Source organism: Danio aesculapii, chromosome 1, assembly GCF_903798145.1.
Source record: "Danio aesculapii chromosome 1, fDanAes4.1, whole genome shotgun sequence".
Taxonomy (NCBI): domain Eukaryota; kingdom Metazoa; phylum Chordata; class Actinopteri; order Cypriniformes; family Danionidae; genus Danio; species Danio aesculapii.
The window spans coordinates 55,549,216-55,563,847 of NC_079435.1; the positions used below are offsets into that span (position 1 = coordinate 55,549,216).

The 14,632-nt window shown below is 30.9% G+C and overlaps 1 protein-coding gene across 1 annotated transcript in view; it reads left to right on the top strand.

The window, feature by feature from the left end:
• pard3ba (par-3 family cell polarity regulator beta a) overlaps window positions 1-14,632 on the top strand; it is a 278,096-nt gene that overhangs the window by 110,014 nt on the left and 153,450 nt on the right. The window contains 3 exon segments of the mRNA XM_056453859.1: window positions 1,644-1,769; window positions 4,008-4,435; window positions 13,541-13,680. Of these exon segments, the coding sequence (XP_056309834.1) occupies window positions 1,644-1,769; window positions 4,008-4,435; window positions 13,541-13,680 (694 nt within the window).

Sequence of the window (14,632 nt, forward strand, 5' to 3'; positions counted from 1 at the left end):
GAAACCCTGAAGTCTTAAAGGATGTCACAGCAAATCAAATCCTGCATTTAGCTTATTTTCCCCTCTTATCACAGTATTTATTATTGACTATAACTTTGTGCAGGGTCATTATTGATGAGTAAAATCAAAGCTGAATTCTTTTTTTGTTACTCGAAATGAAATAAATTGAACTATACCCATGTTTTATTTCAGCTTATTACCACAAATAAGTCTTAGTTTTATTTAAAGTACAAAGTAAGACTAAACAGGTTATCGCCACATCTCTCTACATACTGTATAAGAGTTTCCTTTCCTTTCCTTTCCTTTCCTTTCCTTTCCTTTCCTTTTTTTGTGTTTTGTTTTATTTCATTTTAATTTTATTCATCCTTTTACAATGTGTGTTAATTTATTTGTGCTTTATTTTATTCATCTCTGTTTTTCATCTTATTTTATTCATCACTGTTATTTTTTTATTTATTTCTTTTTTAGTTTTATTTAAATTTAATTGAATTTGATTCATCTAATTTTGTTATGTTTTATTTTCTTTGTTTTATTATATTCATCTTTATTTTATATTTAATTTGATTTTATTTGTGTTTTGTATTTGTCTCTATTTTTTATTTTATTCATCCTTTTTATTTTATTAATTTCCATTTGTTTTAGATAATTTAAATTTTTATTAATTTAAGTTTTATTTTTTATTTATGATTTATTTTATTATTTTTTATTTTATTTTTATCATCCTTTTTGTTTTATTTTATTTGTGTTTTATTTTATTCATTTTTATTTTTTATTTTATCTTAATCATCCTTTTTTGTTTTTTTTATTTGTGTTTTATTTTATTCATTTCTATTTTATTTAGTTTTATTTAATTTAAATTTTATTTTAATCATCCTTTTTGTTTTATTTTATTTGTGTTTTATTTTATTCATTTCTAGTTTTATTTAATTTAAATTTTATTTTAATCATCCCATATTGTTTAATTTAACTTGTTTTATTTTATTCATCTCTATTTTTAATTTTATTGTATTCACCCCTCTTATTTTATTTCATCTTATTCATTTCTATTTTTTTATTTTATGTCAGTCATCCCTGTTTTGCTTTGTTTTATTTTATTTGTATTTTATTTTATTTATCTCTAGTTTTTTTATTTTATTCATCCCATTTTTTTACATTTTTTTAAATTTAATTTTGTTATTTTATTATTTTATTTTATTTGTTCATCTCAATTTTTTTATTTTAATTAATCAATTTTTAAAATGTATTCTATTTTTATTTTATATTATGCTTTTCTACTGTATTTTTATTTCATTTTATTTATCCCTTTTTTATTTTATTTTATTGTGTGCTTTTCTTGTAATTAAGGTTTCACATATCTCCACTTTAATTTGAATAATCTGTTATTTGTTTAATTATATCTGTGTTATTTGTTTTTAAAATTCAATGCAATTAATTTCATACAATTATTATAATAATTAATCTAACATTTATTACATATTTAGAATAAGATTGTGTTTTTCCATACATCTGGAGAACAAGCAAACATTAAGTCACAGTTCCATCAAATGTTTATTCACCTCAAATATAATCCAGTATTTGCAGTCATTCAACAACTCTTGTGCTCATCCAATATCTTTAACCTGACCTGTATCTGTGCACCTAAGGACTCTGGGTCTGAACATTCGAGCCATCGAGAAGAACAGCCGCTCGGAGAGAGAGAAGATCTTTGAAGAGGACGAGTGCATCGTGCAGATCAATGACACCGAGTTAATAGACAAGTCCTTTGCTCAGTGAGTGTCTGACTCTTTCATCCGTCACGCTTTCACTGGATTACTAATCATCCGCCCGCTCTTTCTCCATTCTCTCCTTTCATTATCCGTCTTCTGTGTTGTTTTCACTTTTATACGCTTCTTCTTGTACGGCGCCAACACTACGGGAACAAACCTTTTTGTCATCCATGTTTTTTCCATCTATCCGTCGGTCCTCGCAGAGTTTCAGAACTATAACTTTAACATAACAAAAGAGAAATGCTTTTCTGTCGCTACAAGTGTGAATTGCCCCATTAAGTGGCATCAGCAGTATCGGACAGCCTTCAAAAAGGCCGACAGATTAAACCAAGTGCTACTATTAGAGGAAGAGTTCCTGAAACGGCTATGAGAGTTAAAGGATTTGAAGTAGAACAGAAAAAAGACTGCAATTCAGTCTTTTTTTTTTTTCTGCGGCGGCGTCCTGAACTGAACTCTGAATAGTTTGCTCAAGACATTTAATGGAACGTTATGCCCTTGACAAGCTCTTTTGGTGATATTAGCCATTATTTGTGTATGTTTTATACCTTTTGCTTATTGCACATTGTTTTTTATGATTGTTTTAAAAAAATATTGATCAATCTAAAAACTGATATTGCATCGTTTTCATTTTGGCTTTCATTTTAATTTCATTACTGTTTATAATAATGACATTTAAAGCTGTAATTGTTAGTTACAGAGGCATTGGCTTATTTTTGGTTCAAAATCAGTTATTTAACCTATTATTTTTATGCAACAGTCAGGTTGCATGTTAATTTGCTATGCGGAGAAAAGAAAAAAAATTGTTTTTGGCAGACTGATTTATGTAAAATCGTGAATATAGGTCTATATTAGCCCCTTACAATTCTAAAAGTATTGTTCTTTTTGCTTTGAGTAGGCTATTCAGTTCATAAGATCAGTTCAAACTTTAAGTTTTTAAAATAAAATCAGTTGTTTACTGTGTAAAAATAAAACATTTTGAGATATTAATATTTAGCGGCTAAAGTATATTGTTTATCAGCTTCCAAATCTTAAGAGTTATTGATATTGGCCAAAAAACCCATATCGGTGCATCCCGAATATAGGAATTATAAAAAAAGCTTATTTTACATTAAGTCCCAAAACACTGTTAACTCATTTATGTGAATGTGTTAATGAAAAATCTTAAACATTATCTGATTATTTAACTGAATTTTGCATCTCAAAGAGGGTTTTTAAGAATTTGAAGAATTTGATTCTATTAAATACCAGTTTTAACTCATTTTAATCTGTTTTTAATCACTTTTATTATTTGTTTCTATTTTACTTAGACTTGTCTCTTTTACACCTGTTAAGTAAAGCACTTTGAATTGCCACTGTGTATGAAATGTGCTATATAAATAAACTTGCCTTGCCTTAATTTGCCTGTAGAAAGTAGAGTGGGACACATTAAAATTAAAATGCCATTTAACATTATTAATAATAAAGCACCCTTTTATTTAAATGCACTTTTATCAAGAGTAAACAACGTTGTTATAAAACTAGGCAAAGTCTTTTTACATTGTCATTTTAAACTGCTTACGGTCATCTGTCTTTTATCCTAGGGGAATAAACTGCCAGTGGATATTAAAAGTATTACAAATGTGGTTCGTTTTAGTTTAAAATCTAAGCGGAGTAGTATATTGATGAATTTTACAGTATGTTTTAATAGTTATTTGTGATTTACTTTTACTTTGTCACAGTGTACCTGCTACCAAGAGTAGTATAATCTGTACTTCACATCAAAGACCACAATGGAAATAAGTTGTTTTTAAAACTTTGTGTATATCCTTGATGAATTAAATGTATTCATTTATTTGTCTGTAATTTAGACTCTCTTTAGACTTTAGAATTTTAGAATTTAGACTCTCTTTCACAATTTAAATCCAAACTCAAAGCACATCTGTTTAGAACAGCATATTCTCTTTAACTCCACTGCATTTTTCAAATTTGTATTGTATTCTATTGACTTTTATTGTGGTTTTATTTGAACTGATTGTTCTAGCTGTCTTGTACAGTGACCTTGATTGTCAAGAAAGGCGCCTTTAAATAAAATGCATTATTATTATTAATAATTCTTGTCAAATAAAATGATTGAATGAATATTGATGATCAAATGATATATTGCACAGCCCTACTTCCAACATCTTTATAATTTTGTAATTTGTAATTGTGTCTTCTGCATTAAAGAACAGTAACATAAGGTTTCTCTCTTGGCAATTTCAGGTCTCAAGAGGTCTTCCGCCAAGCGATGTCCTCTTCCTCTACGTCTACTGTACATTTAGAAGTGCTTCCTGTTGCAAACAAGCTACGCTACGAAAAGAGCCTCATCGGACAGCTCTTCAACAGCACTGAACCAAACCCTGCGGTTCCTAAAATCAAGAGTCCGTTCTTGGTTCGTAAACTTACTCCAAGTAATACAGCGACGCCGTCACCTGAGCCTGTTGCCTCACAAACTCCGCCCATAAAGGAGGAGGAGCTTCAACGTGCAAGACACACCCCTATTGAGTCGAATCATCAGAGCAGCACACCTTCTCCTCCCGTCAGCACATCACCTACACTGAGGGATCACAGTGAAAGCCCGGCTCTCGCTTCAGTGGTTCATATGGTGACCAAAAAAGCTGGGAAGAGAATGAGGATTGATTTGAAGAAAGGTAAGAGGGATGTCAAATCACTTCTGATGAATTCAAGAAAAGTTATTAGGAGTGTATCGGTTTGTGTTTGAATGGTCATGGTTCATGCGCTCCCACAATGAATACAGTCAGTCCAGATATGCCAGTCCAGTCACTACAGTGAGGCTATAGGAAATAGTTCCGCCATATCACCCTGCAGCCCAAGACCGGTTACTTCCTGAAGCTAAGCAGGGCTGAGCCTAGCCAGTAACTGGATGAGAGACCACATGGGAAAACTAAGTTGCTGTTGAAAGTGGTGTTACTGAGGCCAGCAGGGGGCGCTCAACCTGTGGTCTGTGTGAGTCCTAATGCCCCAATATACTGAAGGGGACACTATACTGTCAGTGAGCGCTGTCTTTAGGATGAGAGGTCCTGACTCTCTGAGGTCATTATAAATCCCATGGCATTTCTCTTAAAGAGTAGGGGTGTAACCCCGGTGTTCTGGCCAAATTCCCTCCATCTAACCTTATCCTGACCTCCCAATTATCTCCATCCACCGAATTGGCTCTGTCACTGTCTTTCCATTCCACCTATAACTGGTGTGTGGTGAGCGCACTGGTGCCGTTGTCCTGTGGCTGCCGTCGCATCATCCAAGTGGATGCTGCACACTGATGGTGGTGTGGAGAGACACCCCTCTCATGATTGTGAAGCGCTTTGGGTGTATGGCCATACACAATAAATGAGCTAGATAAATACACACATTACATTACATTACATTACATGTTGTCATGTCAACTTTCTTCACAGGAGCTCACGAGTAGCGCTTACCCTGCCTCTGAGTTTTCTGATTGGTCCACTGTTGTGCAACTATAATGGGTGCCACTCATGTGCGAGGTGCTGCAGAAGACATTTCAGTTTAAGCTTGCTGAATTTATGCACAATTAGGCCTACTGTTCATCACAAGTAGCTTTGGCACTGGGGATTTGTTTCTTATTCCTGTTGTACCATACCCGTATCTAATTATGACCACAAAACTGAGCTACGTACTGAACTATGAATTTAGTGTACCGTTAAACCCCTAATAGTCATTGTTTCTATATGATTTCATAGAGATACTTTAGTCTGCATTTTGGCCAATACAACTAAGAATTTCTTGTCATCCTGTTGATCCTGATCCAGATTATTCAAGCTTTCTGTTGACCCTCCTGTTGGCTTAAGTGTTGTCACGATACTGGATTTCAGTACAAATCGATACTGAAATTTTAAAAACGTCCATTTCCCGCTAACATTAAAGCGCTGTTGAGCACGTTCTTAAACACAGCTCATTTGCCATTGATTTGCTCAACAAAAATAACTGTAAATGGCTGTGAAGGTAATCAGTTCACTGAACTCACCACTGTTTACTGAGTGTAACCACAGATACAGGGACACTGGAGAGTTTTAAAGTCATGATTCATCAGTGGATCACTTGAATCACTCATATGTCAGCTTATAGACAAACCAGATGATCGACGTGACTTTAAAACGGTTCAGTGAAACTGTATCTGTGTTTACACTCAGTAAACAGCAGTGAGTTCAGTGAACTGATGACCTTCACGGCCAATCACAGTCATTTCTGTTGAGCACTTGAACACAATGGCAAATCAACAGTGTTTAAGAACATGATCAACAGTGCTCAAATGTTTGCAGGAAATGGATGTTTTTAAGATTTCAGTATCGATTGGTTTCGTATTCCAGTATCGTGACAACCCTAGTTGGCTACAGGCCAAAAATGACCCATTTAACAGCATAAAAACACTAAACAATGTTTTTTTTTAATATGGAAGTTTGTAAATAAATAAATAAATAAATAATTTGTACCTCCATATTTTTTAGAAGGGCTGCACACATTTATCCTTCAACAGATTTTTTTGAGCCTAGTTTGAACCGCCAACTCTAAAACCATTTTTACACCTCAAAACCACTGGCACACCACACATGCGCACAGAATCTTAAGACAACACAAGGATTAAGATGGTTCAGATTTTTTCCTGATAAAGTAATACCACTGATGTTAGTTTGGGTATAATAAACATTTTACTGGACCATCAAAAACAGGGTTTAACATGAAATACTATTCATGTTACGACAAAGCTAAATTCAGTCAAATGAGATCGCGCAATGTCAATGCAAACTTCTGCCAAAATCGCGGTAATGTCATATTTGTTGCAGAAACCCAAGCGAATCCCTATTTGTGTACTTAAAGTCGCCTTAAAACGGAAGCTAAGATTGTCCATTGTAAGCGGATGACGTACATCCACTTGAAACGGTGCTGAAATGAGGAAAAATGTTGGACTGTGCGTGATTTCATCCTTTGGAAACTGATTGGATTGTTGGAAGATGGGTGTTTCTAACAAAATGAAGGAAAATTGACGAATGGATGAAGGCAGAACAGAAACAAGACATGCCCTGATAGCCCTGCCCTAAAGGACTGAAAGCCCCACCCTAAATGACTGATAGCTCCATCCTAAAGGCATTCCATCTGACCAGAATTGAAGAAAAGTCATTTAAAGGGAGGGGGGGGGAGTTTTTTTTTTCATTAAATATTCTAAGGACAAATAAACTTTTACAAAACAATGAAGTGCACAGATCACGTTTATAACACGCACTACTATAGACATAAAATGAAGACGAGTAAGTTATTCTTATTTATTAAGTGTTCAAAAAACGGATAAGTACCTACAGTAGATGGCATTTCATGTTGATTTTGAGCTTGAGTCGTGGAATCTCCATACGATTGAGCCACGAGCTGTGTGATTTAACCCATGTCAGAACTGCAGCAGAGCACCCTCTATACTTGTTCTCTCCTGCTTTTTCCCGTTCACCTTTCTGCCTTTATCATTCCCCTCAGCTGATTGACAGCTGCTATTGTTTAAAACTTTAATGTCAGCAGCTCTTCTGGGACTGGAGATTTCATCATTTGCCATCTTTAGTATGCTGGATTGTCCACTATCCTCTATGACATCTCTCATTTAAGAGTGTGTGTGTGTGAGAGAGAGCAATTCTCAGCTTCAATGAGCACACGTGTCCCAGCAGATGAGAGGCTCAGGGGAAACGGTATCTTAGCATGATTCTTTAAGCCTTTTCCCCCCTCCTTTCTTCTCTTATTGCATTTCTGGGTGCATCTCATGAAACATATCCAGGTCTTATTTCAAGGCAATAAGTGTGCATGACTGTTTATTTATGTTATTTTATGAAAAGTACGAACAATTCCTAAACATTTGCAGCGCTTTAATGTACAAGTGTGTCAATCTCATTACCAATATAATGTCGTAATTGTGGAATAATAGTATTGTGTTATGAAGGTGAAGTGGTTATATAGGTATTACTACTAACTAGTCTGTCTTGAAATGAATAAATAATAGAAATGAATAAATAAAACGAACAAACAAAAACATTTAAAGTAAATATTTATATTTTTAAAATGTGTTATTTATAAAAATCTAAAATTATATTAATAAATTTTGCAATAATGAATAATAAAAATGCATCCAATTTAAAATAATTATAATTATTTTAATATATGCATTAAATCTTAAAGTAAATCCACACTTGTATTCAATACATATATAAATTAATAGCATTTTTTGTATTATTTATACTTATAAAATGTGTTATTTATAAAAATCTACAATTTAATTAAATAATAATAATAATAAATAAAATAATAATAAATAATTGTGCAATAATAAATAACAACTACATTCAATTTAAAATAATTATAATTGTTATAATTATACTGTAACTAAATATAATATATGCATTGAATGTTAAAATAAATCTAAATTTGCATTCAATAAATATATAAATAAATAAAAAATTTTGTATGCTTTGCAGCAATATGAATTTAATGATCTTAGTCTACTTATCAATTTACATTACAAATTTAAAAGAAATAAAACCTTGTATTTCTCCAGTAAATAAATAACATGAATGTTATTTTTTACATGCTTTTATTATTTGATTGCATTATTAAATTCTATATTTATTGCATAAACAGCATAATGATTTTTTAAATACTTAGCTTATCATTACTGCAATAATTTTTTGCCATTTAAAAAAGTTTTTTACTGCAAAGACATTTAGATTTATTTTAATATTCAAAGCATGAATATGAATGTTTTAATATATATATATATATATATATATATATATATATATATATATATATATATATATATATATATATATATATATTTAAAAGAAATAATATATATATATATATATATATATATATATATATATATATATATATATATATATATATATATATATATATATATATATATATATATTAAAACATTCATATTCATGCTTTGAATATTAAAATAAATCTAAATGTCTTTGCAGTAAAAAACTTTTTTAAATGGCAATAAATGATTGCAGTAATGATAAGCTAAGTATTTAAAAAATCATTATGCTGTTTATGCAATAAATATAGAATTTAATAATGCAATCAAATAATAAAAGCATGTAAAAAATAACATTCATGTTATTCTTAAAAATCCTAAATTTTGTTAATAAATAAAAAATGATTTTGCATTAAAAATACAAAAATACATCAAATTTAACATCATTATGATTGTTATAATTATATTGTACCTAAATACTAATATGGATGCATTGAATATCAAAATAAATCTACATTTATATTTAAAAAATATATTTAAATAAATAACATTATTTGTATGTATTACAGTGACGAGATTGTACATTGTAAAGTCATGAGTCTAAATATTTATAGAATAAATTTAAAATAAATAAATCTTAGTTTTCTTTCAGTAAATCAGAATTAGTAAACCCCCTTTGAATTGTTTTTTCTTTTTAAAATATTTCCCAAATGATGTTTAACAGAGCGAGTAAATTTTCACAGTATGTCTGATAATATTTTTTCTTCTGGAGAAAGTCTTATTTGTTTTATTTCGGCTAGAATAAAAGCAGTTTTTATTTTTTAAAAGCCATTTTAAGGTCAAACTTATTAGCCCCTTGAAGCTTTTTTTCCCAGATGGTCTACAGAACAAACCATCATTATGCAATAACTTGCCTAATTACCCTAGTCTGCCTAGTTAACCTAATTAACCTAGTTAAGCCTTTAAATGTCACTTTAAGCTGTATTGAAGTGTCTTGAAAAAAATCTAGTCAAATATTATTTACTGTCATCATGGCAAAGATAAAATAAATCAGTTATTAGAAATGAGTTATTAAAACTATTATGTTCAGAAATGTGTTGAGGAAATCTCCTCTCCTAGAAAAAATAAACAGGGGAGCTAATAATTCTGACTTCAACTGTATATATATTTGTATTCAATAAATATATAAACTAATAACATTATTTGTATGTATTACAGTGATGAGAATCTGTTTATATTACTCTAAATATTTATAGAACAAATTTTAAAAAATAATAAATCTTAATTTTCCAATAAATAAAAAACAATTAAGTAGCAAAATATTAATATTTATGTTTCTTTGAATTTTAAAATTAATATAATATGATAATAATATAAACATATCAGTTTTTAAATCACGTCTAAAAACTTATCAGTTCAGCTTGGCCTTTTAATATTTTCTATTGGTTCATTTTTAAATTGATTCAGTCGTTTCTCTTGGTTTATTTTATAATCTGTCTTTATATTTTACTCTCTCTCATGTACAGCATGGTGGTCAGTCTTGTGGCTGTTTTTAAATATGCTTTATAAATAAATGAACTTGAACATAAATAAACTTGAACAAAAATTATAATATAATTATTTATAAAATTAATGATGCTGTTTATGCAATAAATACAGAAATTAATAATTCAATGCATAAAAACATATTAAAATAAATATTTAATCTTCCATAAATACTTATTTTACTCATATACCCCTATTCATATTTAGTAGACATGTGACCCTGACATGCTTTTTGAGGCGTATTCTTTCAGCTTCCTCTTGTCCACTGCCTTCCACTTCCTCTAATCATTTTATTTTTCAGACCACACCTTTTGTCATTGTTTCCATCTCTCTTCTTTCACACCATCTCTCTCCCTCTCTTTCTCCTCGTCCTGTATCCTGCTCTCTGCTGTAGATGTGTTCACGTGTGAAATTAAAGTGCAGAGCTGTCTAATCCCCGTAAGGAAACATTTATCAACGTGCAGGGGTGGAGATGAGCCGGAGGTGTGCAAACCTCTGCCGAGAAACCCACAGCTTAAACACAGGCTATCAGTCCAGGGCCTCCATCAGTGCACTGTTGACCTTTTGACCTCAACTCAGATCAGATGAGTTTGATGTAGTCTGTTAGAGCTGCTCCCTGTATGCTAGCATTGTGTTTGACTATATATACAGCGAGGAAGATAAGTATTGAACACGTCATGTAGTGGGAATAGTATTTCTAAAGGAGCTGTGGACATGGAATTGAACCAGATTTTGGTAAAAACCCAAACATAAAAGTAAAATCCAAACAAAAACAATCTGAAAAGGCTTTATTGGTGATGGCAGCTTAAAGACGCCTCTCATATGGAGAATGAAGTCACATGCACTGTTCAGGTGTGAGTTTTCCACAGACTTCAACAGGGTGTAGAAATCTTGATGGTTCTGTGGGTCTCGTCTGTCAAATCTGAGCTTTATTTTGTATTCTCTATTGGATTCAGGTCAGGTGATTGGCTGGGCCATTCTACAGCTTGATTTTCTTTCTCTGAAATAGTTTGAGAGTTTGCTTGGCTGTGTTTTGGATCATTGTCTTGCTGAAATGTCCACCCTGGTTTCATATTCATCATCCTGATAATGAAGATGTTGAACTGAAGCAGCTAATATTAATTCACAATGATGAAGGGAAGAGGGTTGCTGAAGAACTACTGAGAGACTTCAGCTGCTGTCTGGGCTTTTACTGCCTCTCTACACCTTTCTTTCTTCATGTGTTTTATGCTTTTTCCCTGCATCATTTTATTTTATTAGACATAACTAATTTCTTAACTAACTAGTTTTGTTTTCTTTGCATATTTGTGTTTCTATGGTTGTTACCTACATCCGGGGAAACTTTCAAGTCAACAGCACCTTTAGAAATATGTTTCTGAGAAAAATGGTGACGTGTTCAGTACTAATTTTCCTCACTGTATGTGATGTCATCCTTATCCGATTGACCGTGGATTCAGGAAACTGAGGTTCATTTGTACGCACTCCAGTCAATACATTGATTTTGATTTAATTTATAAATATGTTTACTAAACGCATTATATATTTGATTTGTATATTCTATTTTTGTTTGTAACAAACAAATAAGTTTTTAAAATCAACATCAATGAAAGTTCTGTTTACTTAAAAAATTATAATAACCAGCACGCACACACACACACACACACACACACACACACTGTGAAAATGAAGCTGTAATATTCAAATCAGCTTCAATATTGAATAGATAGATAGTAAAATTTATGTTATTTTATATAGATTACTATCTATCTATTCAATATTGAAGCTGATTTGAATATATCAGCTTCCTTTTCACAGTGTGGTAAAAAAAAAAATTTAAAAAAGGAGCTACCACCATACTTGATATCCAAAACACACTTCCTACTTGCCCTTATGTGGTGATGGGTTTGTATGCAAAAACGACAGGTGGACAAATCCAAACAAAATATCATAAAAGCTATTATTAATGTGCAAATAACATAATAATAATATTAATAATAATCTTTAACAAATATGAATTGTCATGAATAAACTGGCTACAGCAATATATAATACTGACATTATATCCACCACCTTGCTCTATAGACATCAGAATCAGCCAATGAAAAACCAGCAATGCTATTGGTTTTGATGACAGTACTCTGACAATCTGATGATGCTGGTTTTTATAAATATGTGAAATGTGTTGGGGAAAAACTAATTTATAATAGAACTATAGTCTTCAAATAAATCTAAATATTTAATGGATAGATAGTAAAATATTATTTACATATTTGTTGTAAAAGTGTCTAGATCAAATTTCTTAGATTTTTATTGCATGTGCAATGCACAATTTTACCATTTAAAAGACATGAAAGGTAAAGTATGTATATATATATATATATATATATGTATGTATATGTATGTATATATGTATGTATATGTATGTATATATGTATATATATATATATATATATATATATATATATATATATATATATATATATATATATATATATGTGTGTATATATATATATATATATATATATATATATATATATATATATATATACACATATATATATATATATATATATATATATATATATATATATATATATATATATATACACATATATACATATATACATATATATATATATATATATATATATATATATATATATATATATATATATATATATACATTTATTTAATTTTTTCATGTAAAAAAACTTTCATTGATATTATTTTTTACAAGACTTAAATATTAAAGATAATAATTCAATTTAAATGGATGTTTTTTTTTTTTTTCATTCTGAGTTTTATTCAGTTTTATTGACCGGTTTTAAACTGAAGAGCACTGGAAAAAATAAGTATCTTTTTATTTTATTTTAATTTACTTTTATTTTACATTGATTTTTATTTGTAATTTTATTATGTATTATTTTATTTTATAAATAAACTTTGTACACAAATATTTTAATCTAATTTAATAAAAGTTTTATATATTATATTTTATTTCATATTATACATATATATTATATATGTTATATTCTATAATATAAATTATATATTATATAGATATTATTTCTTTTATTTTATAGATAAAAACTTTGTATATAAACATTTTAATTGAATAACATTTTTTTAAATAGTAATACAAGCTTCTATATTTGTTTATTTTCAACATTTCAAAAACATCATTTTTTACAACATTTTAGTTTTTAGTTGATAACACAATTAACGTACAGTACGTGTACACTGTTTCTTGTAACTGGAACCTTTGAATAATATTATTTTACATCATACAATACTATAAAATCTGCTTAAAAGCTGGTGCGGCATTTGTTTTCTTCACTTCTGAGCAAACTAGTGAAACCCTAAGAATCCATTTGTCTGCTTCACTGGGTCATTAAATGCATGTTGAATGTTTCTGGCCTTCCTCTGTCTGCAGGTACGGAGGGCCTTGGTTTCACTGTGGTAACCAGAGACTCGTCCCTTCATGGTCCAGGACCCATTATGGTCAAGAGCATCCTGCCCCGCGGAGCAGCTGTGAAAGACGGCCGGCTCAAGTCTGGAGACCGAATCCTGGAGGTATTACATGCTTCCATCACCAGAGAAATGCAAAATCACAGCTTATTTATAAGACATTCAATGATGCTATTCCCATGCCAGTCATGCGATTTAAAAAGGCATTGCTTTAACTCTAAAACAGCCAAGGGTCATTGTATAACGTTGAAGTCAGAATTATTTGCCCTCCTGAATTATTAGCCCCCCTGTATATTTTTTCTCCAAATTCTGTTTAACGCGAGAAGATTTTTTCAACACATTTTTAAACACAATAGTTTTAATAACTCATTTCTTTTATCAGTACATAATATTTTACTAGGTATTTTTCAGAATACTAGTATTCAGCTTAAAGTGACATTTAAAGGCTTAACTGCTCTCACCGACCACTTTATAAGGTACACTTTATTAGGTTTATTAGTACCGGGTTGGACTCCATTTTGCCCTAATCCTTCATGGCATAGATTTAACAAGATACTGGAAATATTCCTTAGAGATTTTGGTCAATATTGACGTGATAGCATCATGCAGTTGATGCAGATTTGTCGGTTGCACATCCATGATGCGAATCTCCCGTTCCACCACATCCCAAAGGTGCTCTGTTGGATTGAGATCTGGTGACTGTGGAGGCCATTTGAGTACAGTGAACTCATTGTCACGTTCAAGAAACCAGTCTGAGATTATTTGAGCTTTATGACATGGTGCGTTATCCTGCTGGAAGTAGTCATCAGAAGATGGGTACACTGGTCATAATGGGATGGACATGGTCAGCAACAGTACTCCGGTAGGCTGTGGCATTGACACGATGCTCAGTTGGTACTAATGGGCCCAAAGTGTGCCAAGAAATTATCCCCCACACCATTACACCACCACCACCACCAACCTTAACCATTGATACAAGGCAGGATGGATCCATGCTTTCATGTTTTTGACGCCAAATTCTGACCCTACCATCCGAATGTTGCAGCAGAAATCGAGA